The 13,356-nt window shown below is 55.4% G+C and overlaps 1 protein-coding gene across 3 annotated transcripts in view; it reads left to right on the forward strand.

Annotated features, from left to right (window-relative positions):
- TSPEAR (thrombospondin type laminin G domain and EAR repeats) overlaps nucleotides 1-13,356 on the forward strand; it is a 216,278-nt gene that overhangs the window by 180,175 nt on the left and 22,747 nt on the right. For all 3 annotated transcript variants that reach the window (XM_025378923.1, XM_025378922.1, XM_025378924.1), the window contains 7 exons: nucleotides 527-765; nucleotides 3,590-3,680; nucleotides 4,975-5,131; nucleotides 6,350-6,481; nucleotides 7,445-7,671; nucleotides 9,117-9,303; nucleotides 12,894-13,123. In XM_025378923.1, the coding sequence (XP_025234708.1) occupies nucleotides 527-765; nucleotides 3,590-3,680; nucleotides 4,975-5,131; nucleotides 6,350-6,481; nucleotides 7,445-7,671; nucleotides 9,117-9,303; nucleotides 12,894-13,123 (1,263 nt within the window). The remainder of the gene's footprint in view (nucleotides 1-526; nucleotides 766-3,589; nucleotides 3,681-4,974; nucleotides 5,132-6,349; nucleotides 6,482-7,444; nucleotides 7,672-9,116; nucleotides 9,304-12,893; nucleotides 13,124-13,356) is intronic.

Raw genomic sequence — 13,356 nt, forward strand, 5'->3', positions numbered from 1 at the left:
CCCCCTCATACACCAGCCCCACCCCCTCACACCAGTCTCACCCCCTCACAGCAGTCCCACCCCTCACACCAGCTCCACCCTCTCACATACCAGCCCTACCCCTCACACCAGCCCCACCCTCTCACATATCAGCTACACCCCGTCACACACCCACCCACCCCGTCACACCTACCCCACCCCTTCACACCAGCCCCACCCCTTCACACCAGCCCCACCCCCTCACACTAGCCACACCCCCTCACACCAGCCCCACCCCACACTAGCCCTACTCCTCGCACCAGCCCCACCCCTCGCACCAGCCCTAGCCCTCCATCAACCCCATCCGTCCTTATTAGAGGGCCAATTAGAGGGCCCCTATCTGCCCTGCCCTTCCCATCCACCGCACCCCCTCGCCTCGCCCCGCCCCTCCAGTCAGCCCCTTCTCCTTTCACCACCTGTGCTCATCACCTCTGCCCTTCCCATCTGCCCCGCCCCCGTGCCCGACCCCTACCCCCATCCCGTCCTGAGTCTGGCCCTCTCTCCGCAGAGGAACGAGTACCTGCTGACGGTGGTGGCGGAGGAGAGCGACCTGCTGCTGCTGGGCCTGCGGTTCTCGCCTGCCCAGCTGCACTTCCTGTTCCTTCGCGAGGACACAGCCGGCGCCTGGCAGACCCGAGTGTCCTTCCGCAGCCCGGCCCTGGTGGACAGTCGCTGGCACACGCTGGTCCTGGCTGTGTCTGCAGGCATCTTCTCCCTCACCACGGACTGCGGCCTCCCGGTGGACATGTAGGTACCCACCCGGGGAGGGTGCACCTGCGGCCCACAGAGTCCTGCCAGGCCGGGCGTCCTTCAGCCATGCTCACCGGGCAATGCCTGCAGGAGCCGACCAGGGCCAGGAGTCACGGGGCAGAGGGGCAGGAGCCATCCACGGGGCAGGAGCCGCCCACGGGGCAGGAGCCGTCCACGGGGCAGGAGCCATCCACGGGGCAGGAGCCGCCCACGGGGCAGGAGCCGCCCACAGGGCAGGAGCCATCCACGGGGCAGGAGCCACCCAGGGAGCAGGAGCCTTTCATGAGGCAGGGGCTGACCATGGGAGATCAGGTCACGCTCCCTGCCAACCTCTGAAGGGCTGCATGGGGCGAGGCAGACTCACCATCTGTGGGCAGAGTGGGCATTGGCGAGAGCAGGTGGTGAGTGATGCCCTGGATTCGGGCTGGAAGGGGAATCCAGGGAGAGTTTATGAAGCACACTGCTGTCAAAACCCAGATTTTAATGTTTCTCCATGTCTTAAACACAAAACCCGCTGCACATCAGACTCAGCGGCTTAGAACCAGGTAAGGACGATCACACCAAGCACGCTCCTTTTCCAGAAGTAGCTCAGGGGACTTGGCAGGGGACCAGCACTGTGGGGAGGGCGTTAACATCACAACAGGCAGCCGCAGGAAGTCGGAGTAACTCCTTCCCCAACCCCAGCCTGGAGACCCGGGCCTGGCTTCAACTCCACATGGCAGGTTCCTCGCGGACGAGGGAGCAAATATTGACAAAAACTCCAAATGAGTACAAGATTATCCTTTGAAGCCTTGGACGCAATGGGGGCTTTTGGAAGCCGAGTTTGTTTTTCGTTTTTGACGTCACCTGGTTTCTGTGGCCTGACAGTAGGTCCCCTGGACAGGAGCCCTCAGTCCCCATAGCTCAGCCAGTTGGTTGCCAATGTCAGGATCTACCACTGTGGAGTAGGACTGCGCTTCTGTGTTTTTAATTGCAAATGATCCAGTTTATATTAAATCTATTAAATAGTAAAGTATTATTTCAAATATTACTTTTTTTTTTTTTTTTTTTTGAGATGGAGTCTCGCTCTGTCGCCCAGGCTGGAGTGCAGTGGCCGGATCTCAGCTCACTACAAGCTCTGCCTCCTGGGTTTACGCCATTCTCCTGCGTCAGCCTCCCGAGTAGCTGGGACTACAGGCGCCCGCCACCTCGCCTGGCTAGTTTTTTTTTTTTTTTTTTAGTAGAGACGGGGTTTCACCGTGTCAGCCAGGATGGTCTCGATCTCCTGACCTTGTGATCCGCCCGTCTCGGCCTCCCAAAGTGCTGGGATTACAGGCTTGAGCCACCGCGCCCAGCCTTCAAATATTACTTTCAAAGGTAGGATCTTCTGTTTTGTTACGAAACTTGTAAGTATTTTTATTATGCAGTTAGTTTAAACACACTTTTATCATAGTCTCTCTCCCACCCTACCCCAAACTCATTCGGGCCCTCAGGAGGGTGATGAGTTCTCAGGTCCCGAGAGCTGAGAGTCTCCCAGGGTGGTGCCATGAGGGCGGAAGACAACCTGGCCTGGCAGCGGCTTCCCACCCCGTAAAGAAAGGCCTTCTGGCTGGACATCAACGCCGCCTGACTCTGGCTTTGCCACAGCAGCTAGGAATGACGCGGCGGCAGCGCCTGAGGCCTGCACAAACATTCACCTGCCTCCTCAGGAGAAAGGAAGAAATTAGGGTGGAAAGCATAATGATTAGGAATGTTCCCCGAATGTTTTAAAAGTAGACTTCCTGGAGGAGATGGTGGGACATGAGGAGTCACAGGCCTGGAGCCGATTGTGGCCACGGAAGAACTTAAGCCCTTGGCAGGTTGCCATGGAGGGTACAGGCCAGAGCTTCAGGGGCCAGAAGCCTGGACCCTAGCAGAGGCCAAGCTGTGTGCAGAGGACGGGGCCTTCTGGGACAGCAGGGCAGGAGCTGAGCTCACCACGGCCAGCTGCAGCCAGATGGCAAAGACTGGAAGGAGCAGACGTTTTACAAGAGACAGTGGCAGCGTGGGCGGGGGAGGCAAGCCCGAAGGCACCCCTGCTCCTCTGCCCAGGAGCTCTAGCCACGCCGTCCCCCAGTGGCCACCCACCTTGCTCCATCTCCGGTGTTCAGCCTCCACTCACTCATCAAGACCGCCTGCTCCTGACACCCTCGTGGGTCACCAGCCTCCTCCTGCCCTGAAGCCATGTGTCCCAGCACCCCAGGCCGGGTGATGGTGCAGGAGCTCAGTGGAGGGAGGGTGAGTGGGCCGGAGGACCCTGTACAGGTTGAAGCCATGGCACATTCACCGTGAGATGGAGAAGAACCACTAAGCATGTCACCACACACTTCTGCAGAAGGTCCTGGCCCTGGGGTGAAGTGCCCCCCAGAATTCATGTCCACGCAGCACCCATGAATGTGACCTTACCTGGAAACAGGGTCTTTGCAGTCATCAAGTCAAGCTGAGGTCACCCTGGAGTGAGGTAGGCCCTGCTTCAGTGTGACTAGGATCCTTACCAGGAGACAGACAAGGGGAGAGGTGGACACTGGAGTGACATGGCCACAGGTCACGGGGAGCACCCGGAGCCACCAGAAGCTGATGAGTCGAGGAAGCGTCCTCCTCTGGAGCCTTTGGAGAAACCCTGCCCCAGCCTGATCCAGGCTACTGGCCTCCAGAGCTGTGCAGGCGATCGGCCCTGTGTGCCGTCCTTTGTGTGGCAGCCACGGCCCGGTGCACGCTGCTTAGTGAGGGGCTCGTTCCCACTCCTTCTGTGGGTAAACTGGTGCTCTCCTGTGGCCCTAACGCTGTCCTCTGATATTTTCAGAATGGCTGATGTGCCCTTCCCAGCCACCCTGTCGGTGAGAGGAGCTCGATTCTTCGTCGGCAGCCGGAGGAGAGCCAAAGGCCTGTTCACAGTGAGTATAGAGGGGCTGCCCTCCCAACACCCATGCCGCGGGGTGGGACTGCCCCAGGCCCGTTGTCCTACTGCTCTAGTTAAACAGATCCTTGAATGTGCTAACTGGGGAAAGAAGGCACGGCGCGTGTGGAGTCTCTGCCACAGGGCCTTCACACCGCTGTTTCCTCCTGGCACCCTCCTCCCTCATGGTCTTGGGTGCCTGCCCAACGGTCCTCTTCAGGTTGCCCCCACCACACTGAGCCAATGCCCACACTCTGCCCTGCAGCCCGTTCCCTGGAGCTGTCTTTCCTCAGTAGTGCTGACTGCTCTCAGGCCAGCTGTGTGTCTGCTCAGTGCCTGTGTCTCCACTCACGTGTGAGCAGGGACCTCACTCGATGAGGCTAGAGGTCTTTGTTCCCTGCTGAGTCCGGTGGCTAGAGCCATGCCTGGCACATAGCAGATGCTCTGAATATTTACTGATGCATGTTTGGACAGATGGATGAGTGGATGGGCAGATGGAGGGATGGACAATGGATGGATGGATGGATGGATGGATGGATGGACAGATGGATGGAGAGATGAACAGATAGAAAGATGAATGGATGGGTGAATGGATGAATGGGTTGGATGGATGGATGGACAAATGGATGGATGAATGGATGGGTGGATGGAGGGGTGGATGGAGGAATGGATGGATGAGTGGTGGGTGAATGGGTGGTTGGATGGATGAATGGACAGATGGATGGATGAATGGATGGGTGGATGGAGGGGTGGATGGATGAGTGGTGGGTGAATGGGTGGATGGATGGATGGACAGATGGATGGATGAATGCATGAATGAACAGATGGGTGGATGGAGGAATGGATGCATGAGTGGTGGGTGAATGGGTTGGATGGATGGATGGATAAATGGATGGATGAATGGATGGATGAATGGATGGGTGGATGGAGGAATGGATGGATGAGTGGTGGGTGAATGAGTGGATGGATGGATGGATGGAGAGATGGATGGATGAATGCATGGATGAACAGATGGGTGGATGGGCTGTTGGATGAGCAGAGTAGCCAGTCACTCCAGGTTCACACAAACTCTTCTGTGGGTTCCCTCGGAATGGGGGGCAATTCTTCACCATTGCTCCCACGGCCTCCTCAGTAACCATCATGTAAACTCTTCCCACTTACCTCTGCAAAAGGTTAGACTCCATCCACCCTACCCTCCTCTGGGGTCTGGATGGGCCAAGCCCAGTGGTCCCCTCCTCAGCGGGTCCCTCCCCAGCAGCGTGGGCCTGAAGGAGCTGTCCCTCTCTCCACAGGGCCTGGTGAGGCAGCTGGTCCTGCTGCCCGGCTCAGACGCCACCCCAAGGCTGTGTCCCAGCAGGAATGCCCCGCTGGCGGTGCTGTCCATCCCACGGGTCCTGCAGGCTCTCACGGGGAAGCCAGAAGATAACGAGGTGCTAAAATATCCCTACGGTTAGTAGGGGGGCCGCCGGCCCCCGCACCAAAGGCAGACGCGAGAGCCCTGGTCTCACACCAGGCAGGAACTCAGGGCTCAGCTCTCAGCACCGCCCCCCCCATGTGCTTGCCCCTCTCGTCACTGCCACGGGGGGCAGCAGTCACAATGGCCAGGGAGATGCTTGGGGCCCACCCCCAGGAAGGCAGGCGGCACCATCAGACAGGCCAGTGTCATCCTGCCCTCCCCTCCAAGCACTCCCATGACAGCCATCCAGCCCCTTCCTGGGGACCCCAGGCAGACAGCAGGCCTAACTTTAGAAAGTCTTTGTCCAGAGCTATCTGACATCCCTCATCCCCTTTTACCCCCCAAGGACAGCGTTTGGGCCATTTCTCCCTACCTCACCTCTGTCCCACCATTATCTAGACCAGCACGCCCCAGTTGGGCCCACTCTGGCCCTACACTCACGTCTTCCACAATCCCCCTGGCCCAGAGGGCCTCCCCACTTGGCTTTCTCTTGTGTGAAGTTACAAGGGTGACTGTATTTATTTAAACCACACTCCCGCCATGGAGAATCTGAAATGCCCCTCCCCGCCACACCCCCACTGCTCAGCGGCCACCCCAAGGGACAGAGAGGTGGAGAACAGCCGAGCCCCCGAGCCTCAGGGTTAGTGGTTACCAGGTAGGGGAGCCCCCACCTCCAACACATCCGGGCTGCATGGTATACTGTGTCACACCGCAGGCCAGCACCGGCTGGCAGGTGCACAGATGTCCCACGTAGAGTCAAGAGGTGGCAGAATTAGGACCCACAGTGGGGTGTGACTACTGGAAGTGATGGGATCAAACTGTCACAGATCCAAGCCAAGCCGTAGTTAAGATACACCAGTGTCAACAGGGACTCCCTCCCGAGAGGAGGCTGCACCATGTGCAATCGCTGAGGACTCCCAGAGGAGCAGGGCTTTTCCGTCTCAATGGGATGGAAAGCCATGCCTTCCAGAGTGGACAGAGGGTGGGCTGACCATATAGGGGGCATCACAATGTCCTTCATCACCAGTAGGCCAGGTTCTCACTTCCCCACCTGCGATGTGGCAGGCTTGTGCCAAAGTGCCTGCAGGGACCCTTCCAGGCCCGCTTGCAGAGGCTGAGGCAGGGCAGCCTGGTTTGGGGCCTCCTCCTGCGTCGTCTTCCTTGGGAGCCACTGGCTTGCTAGATACTCATCTTCCTGGTCTTCCCCTCAGAAACCAACATTCGAGTGACGCTGGGACCCCGGCCACCGTGTACCGAGATGGAAGACGCCCAGTTCTGGTTTGATGCTAGCCGGAAGGGGCTGTACCTGTGTGTTGGCAACGAGTGGGTCTCCGTGTTAGCAGGTGAGGCAGCCCTGCACCCGGGGCATCGGCATGCAGGGCCACTCTGGCACAGCATGACTGGGAGTGGAGGCTAGGAAAGGGGGCACCTCAGCCACCTCTGAATGACCTCAGGCTTGGTCGTCACACTGGGGCACTTCTGAGAGTGACAGGCAGCGTCAGTACTGACCCCCAAAGCAAGGGGCGGCCAGGATGGCCAGCAAGCCAGGACACTGCCCTCCCTAGAGCGCCGCAGGACTCCCAGCCACGGGCCCTCCTCAGGGCAGGCGCCACTCAGGACAGGAAACCGCCCCACCAGGAGCCTCGAGCCTGTGCATCTCATTTGGAAATGTGAACCTCCAGGGCGTGGCACACGGGCTGACAGCGTGGGCATCACTTGGTACCCCTTCCCGATCTATGGGAAAACGATGCCTGCCTCCCTGCAGCCTCCCTGGTAGGGTGGCCTGGCCGCCACCTCTGCCCACACCCTCCCTGTCCACTAGATCAGAGATGAAATCCAAGGAGATGAAGAGCCTGAAAGGTTATTTTTACAGCGAGCCTTCTCAGCAGTCTGTTCCCGCTGCTGGGGAGGTGAGTGGAGGTGGCGATAGATGCTCCAGACGGGTTACCCGTGAGAAACGGGCACGGGTTCCGCCTAGCGCATGTGTGAGCTGCTAACTCTCTTTCACATTATCAAGGGCACAACTTGCCACAGAAGCAGTGAGCCTTTTAACAAGGCCACAATGTGTAAACGTCATCCTGTCGGTATCACTGGGGGCTGCACGGATCACAAGCCCCTGGCAGCAGTGAGCGGCCTCCCTTTGACAGGCCTTTCCTGTGAGAGTGAAATGTGAAAACGGATGCCCGAGGCCGAGGCGCAGGAGTCGTGGCTTGTGGTTTGGGGCTCGGGGATCGTGCTCCCGCGAGGATTACTCTCGCTTTCCGTTCTCAGAAGTCTTAACCGAGTCACAATGTTTCTATCACAAGCCAAAGAAAGACTGGACTACGTGGAGGAGCATCAGAACTTGTTCACCAACTCAGAGACCCTGGGCATCGAGGTGTTCCGCATCCCCCAGGTGGGGCTTTTCGTGGCCACAGCCAACCGCAAAGCCACATCCGCGGTCTACAAGTGGACGGAAGGGAAGTTCGTCTCCTATCAGAACATCCCCACGCACCAAGCACAGGCCTGGAGGCATTTCACCATCGGGAAAAAGGCAAGTCTGTGTTCGGTGACTTCCTCCATCCCCTTTCACTTGGAAAGCCCCGAGTCCACGGGCGGGGCTCCTACACTGATTCTGCAGGTAAAGGAGTTTCTCATGGTGTCAACACCTCGTTCAGGTGGTAAAAGACTCACAGAGTCGCACACATTAGCCCACTACCCTAAATCCAGGATGTGACTTTGAGACAGTCTGCTCAGCTCCCACAAAATGGAAGACCAGACCATTTCCCAGATGCCATCCAGTTCTACATAGACCCCTTACCACTACATTTAAAACCTGTTGAGAGTGTTTACATGAGCTGGTCAAGAACCCACAAATCATTTCAGAAAGACATTAGAAGATGGACATTCCTGATCCTTCCTCTCCTCAAATGTTGAGGACACGCGATGTCCACATGCAAGGCTGAGGCCAGGCTCAGGGGAGCCATGGGTGGGACCTTGCAGGCTGGCAGCCACCTTCCTGTCAGGGCTGCTCTGGGCAGAGGATCGAGGTGGTGTGTCTGGGAGATGGTTGACATCACAATGGGAAGGACGGGGTTTCCTCTTCCCAGCTCTGTCCACTCCCTGGACTCCACGCAGCCATGTCCTGGAGACAGCACCTCCTGACTGCCCCCAAATTGTCACTCACTGGACTACAATGTGCCAAGCACATCCACAAGGCCCTGTCTGGACACAGGGCTAAAGCAGTGAGCACAGCAGACAGAAACTGCTCTCCCGTGGCTTATAGTCACCCTCATGCAGGCTGCATTTGCATCCACCGTGGCGGGTGAATAACTATTTTTTTTTGATTGATGACATCATAAGGTTTTAATTTTTTATTATAAAAACAACTTTGCATCAAAGAAAAATTGGAAAATTCCGAAAAGCAAAGGGGAAAATATTTCGTTCCATCATCCAAGCGAGTATGTAGGTTCACGTGGTGTCCTCGCCTCCAAGCACATTGTCCATGAACCATGCACCTTGCCCTTCATTCTGTATGTTCACGCAGCTGCACTATGAGCCCTGGGCACACTGCACCATGTTCATGTTTTACACACGTTGCCCTGGCACAGCTTTGCGTGGTGATCACAACTGTAACACGGGAGAGCAGGTTGTGATGAGTTTTTCTGGTCATCTGGGTTATGAAGAACATTTTTGTGCATGAAGCTTTTCCTGAATTTGGGAATTTTGGCTTTTGTGTTTTTTGCCTTCAGATAGCAATAGAAGTGGAAATATTGGGTAAAGAATATGGACATTTTCAAGGGTCTTGATGAATGTAATGACCAGCTCTGTGCCCATCCCACCATGATGACCTGTAATGCGGGGGCCTCAGTCCTCTGTCCCTGCACCACGTAGCAGCCGTGGATCTGGAGAGAGATGCTGATGTTCAGAAGCCTTCAGCACCAGGCCCCTGGCACCGACCCAAGCAGAACCACGTGGTCCTGGTTTACTCTCTTTCAGATCTTCCTGGCAGTGGCTAATTTTGAACCAGATGAAAAGGGTCAGGAGTTCTCTGTCATTTACAAATGGAGCCACAGAAAGCTGAAGTTTACCCCATATCAGAGCATTGCCACACACAGCGCCCGAGACTGGGAGGCCTTCGAGGTGGATGGGGAGCACTTCCTGGCAGTGGCCAACCACCGGGAAGGTAGGGCAGGTGTGGCCTTTACACCCAGAGGCAACCATTCCAGGGGCAGAGCAAGATTTGCATGCAGGGTGAATATGTATCTTATTAAAAATCAATAAGCCGCACACAGCACAGGGTGAACATGCATTCTGGACCATTCCTCACTGTCTGGGGGACAGATATCTACTGGCCGTCCCTGGGGCACCTGCCCACAGCAGAGCCACCCCAGAAACATGGACTGCCAGACTGACTCCCAGCACAGAATGCCTGCCATCCTCCCTCCTTGTCTGAAAACAACTAACTGATTGACTGACTGACTACCTGACTGACTAGCTAACTACCTGACTCACTGACTGACTACCTGACTACCTAATTACCTAACTGATGACTGATTGACTAATTACTTGACTGCTTGACTACTTGACTAACTACATGACTGACTAACTACCTGACTACCTGAATGACTGACTACATCACAGACTGACTGACTGACTACCTTACTGACTGACTACCTGACTCTCTGACTGACTGACTACCTGACTGATACCTGATTGGCTGACTGACTGACAACCTGAATGACTAACTAGCTGACGGGCTAACTGCCTGACCGACTGATTATCTGACTAACTACCTGACTGGCTGACTGACTGACCACCTGAATGACTAACTATCTGACTGGCTGACTAACTGAATGACTGACTGTCTCACTGACTGACTGACTGACTGCCTCAAAGAGTGACTGACTGACTGACTGACTACCTGAATGACTATCTGACTGACTAACTACCTGACTGGCTGACTAACTACTGGCTACCTCACTGACTGATTGACTGACTACCTGTCTGATTGACTATCTGAATGACTACCTGACTCTCTGACTACTAATTACCTGACTACCTTACTGACTGATTGACTGACTGTCTCACTGACTGATTACCTAACTACCCGACTGACTAGCTGACTGACTGACTAGCTAATTACCTAACTGACTAACTGATGACTACCTACCTGATGACTGACTACATGACTAATTACCTGACTACTTGTCTGACTGATTGACTGCCTAACTACTTGACTGACTACCTGACTAACTACCTGACTGTCTGACTGACAGATTACGTAACTACCTGATTGGCTAACTGACTCATTGAGTGACTACCTCACTGACTGACTGACTACTTGACTAATTACTTGACTCTCCAACTAACTGATTACCTAACTCCCTGACTGGCTGACTCATTAACTGACTTACTATCTGACTAACTACCTGTCTGACTGACTGAATGATTAGTTGACTACCTGATTGGCTGGCTGGCTGGCTGACTGATGGACTACCTCACTGACTGACTGACTGACTGACAGTGACTACCTGCCTAACTACCTGTCTGACTACCTAACTACTTGACTAGCTGACTGACTACCTCACTGACTACCTGACTAATTGACTGACCAACTACCTGAATGACTGACTACCTGACTACCTTACTTACTGACTGACTGCCTAACTACCTGACTGACTGATGACTGACTACCTGACAACTGACTGACTGACTACCTGACTGATAATTAACTACCTGACTGATTAACTACCTGACTGATGACTGGCTGACTACCTAGCTACCAAACTGACTGACTACCTCACTGACTAATTGACTGACTGACGGACTGACTGACCAACTACCTGATTAACAACCTGACTGATGACTGACTGACTGCCTGACTAACCACTGAACTGACTGGCTGACTACCTAATTACTTGACTGACTAACAAACTGACTAACTGACTACCTCACTGACTAACTACCTACCTCACTGACTGGCTGACTGACTGACTGACTACCTGACTATCTGACTGACTGACTAACTACCTGACTATCTGACTGGCTGACTGATGACTACCTGACAACTGACTACCTCACTCACTGACTGCCTAACTGATGACTGACTACCTGACTGATTAACTACCTGATGACTGACTACCTAACTGACTGACTGCCCATCTCACTGACTTAACTGACTACCTCACTGACTGGCTGACTGACTGACTACCTGACTATCTGACTGACTAACTGATGACTAACTACCTGACTATCTGACTGGCTGACTGATGACTACCTGACAACTGACTACCTCACTCACTCACTGACTAACTGATGACTGACTACCTGACTGATTACCTGATGACTGACTACCTGACTGACTGACTTACTGACTAACCATCTCACTGACTTAACTGACTACCTCACTGACTGACTGACTGATGACTGACTGCCTACCTGACTGACTGACTACCGAACTAACTGCCTGGCTGACTGATTACCTTACTAACTACCTGACTGACTGACTACCTGACTACCTGACTTATTAACTACCTAACTGACTGACCAACTACCTGACTGACTGATACAACTGACCGACCACCTTACTGACTAACTACCTGACTGACTAACTGACTGGCTGAATACGTCACTGACTAATTGGCTGGCTGGCTGACTGACTGACTGAGTGACTGACTGACAGACTGACTGACTAACTAACTAACTACCTGACTGACTGACCAACTACCCATCTGACTGACAAATTAACTGACTGGCTGACTGACTACCTCACTGACTAATTGGCTGGCTGGCTGGCTGGCTGGCTGGCTGGCTGGCTGACTGACTGGCTGACTGACTGACCAACTACCTGACTACTTGACTACCTATCTCAGTGACTGACTAACTGATGACTATCTGACTGACCAACTGTAATAACTGACTGACTGACAACTGACTGACTGACTACCTCAATGACTGACTGACTAAGCAATCTCCCTGCAGGAAAGGTCTGACCAGCACAGGGAGGGCAGATGTTGGGTATGGGCTCAGGCCCATGGCAGCGATGCTGGCCTGGCCAGGTGTGCAATGGAGGACAGCTGCCGAGGACATGGGATCTGGATGGCCTCCATGGCCTTGTTTCCTGAGGACAGGCAGCTGTCCCCCATTGTGCCAGCAGAGACAGTGAGGAGCACCGGCCTGGGAGGCACTGGGACACCTGCTTTCCAGGCCAGGACAATGCCCTGAGTGGCCACAAGTACCTGCCATCCTGTAGCTTCACGAGCCGGCCCGGGTCTGAGGGCATCTCCCCACCTGCAGGACCCCCAGACCCAACCCTGCCCAGGCTCCACAGCTCTGCACTCCCCTGAGCCCACAACCCACCCAATGGGGGAGCTCCACAGTGGAGAGGGAGGAGCCTCCAGGCAGAGGTGGCAGTGCGTGGGAAGGCCTGGCCTGTGGGGACGCTGGGGAGCCGTGGGCGGTGGGGCCAGGACACAGTGGGCCCCACCTCCAGGACATGGGAAGGTCCTGGGGATGTACACCTGTCCCGAGGGCGATGGGGGCCACCAAGCATTTCCACATGGGAATGGCACCTGTGAAGGCCCAGAGGTGGAGTCAGAAAGGGGCTGAGGGTGAGAGGCTCAAGGTAAGAAGGGATGTCCCCAACAGCTGGCCTTGCCCTCGTGGGTCTGTGGTCCTCAGGGCAGGGACTTGGACTGGGCTCTGGCTATGTCAGGGCTACCATGGGGCTGTGGAATCTGCCTCCCTGCCCCCAGCACAGTCCTTTGGTTTCAGGCGACAACCACAACATCGACAGTGTCATCTACAAGTGGAACCCGGCAACCCGGCTCTTCGAGGCCAACCAGACCATTGCCACGTCTGGCGCCTACGACTGGGAGTTCTTCAGTGTGGGGCCCTACTCGTTCCTGGTGGTGGCCAACACCTTCAACGGCACCTCCACAAAGGTGCACTCGCACCTCTACATCCGGCTCCTGGGCTCCTTCCAGCTCTTCCAGTCCTTCCCGGTAAGGCCCCCAGCATGAGCCCCGCCTCTCCATCGCTGGCCACTGCGTCTGCCATGTGCACCTGCAGGGCAGGTGATGTGCACTGGGGGTCCACCGAGAGCCAAACCTAGTGCTGTTCTGCACCCGTGACCCCAAAACCCAGGCAGGGCCTGCCCCTCTGGACGGCACAGGCTCTTTGCCTGGCGTCTGAGCCCTTCTTGCCTGGCAGCCTTTGTGTGCCCAGGAACAGTCCA

This window comes from Theropithecus gelada, chromosome 3, assembly GCF_003255815.1.
Source record: "Theropithecus gelada isolate Dixy chromosome 3, Tgel_1.0, whole genome shotgun sequence".
Classification (NCBI taxonomy): domain Eukaryota; kingdom Metazoa; phylum Chordata; class Mammalia; order Primates; family Cercopithecidae; genus Theropithecus; species Theropithecus gelada.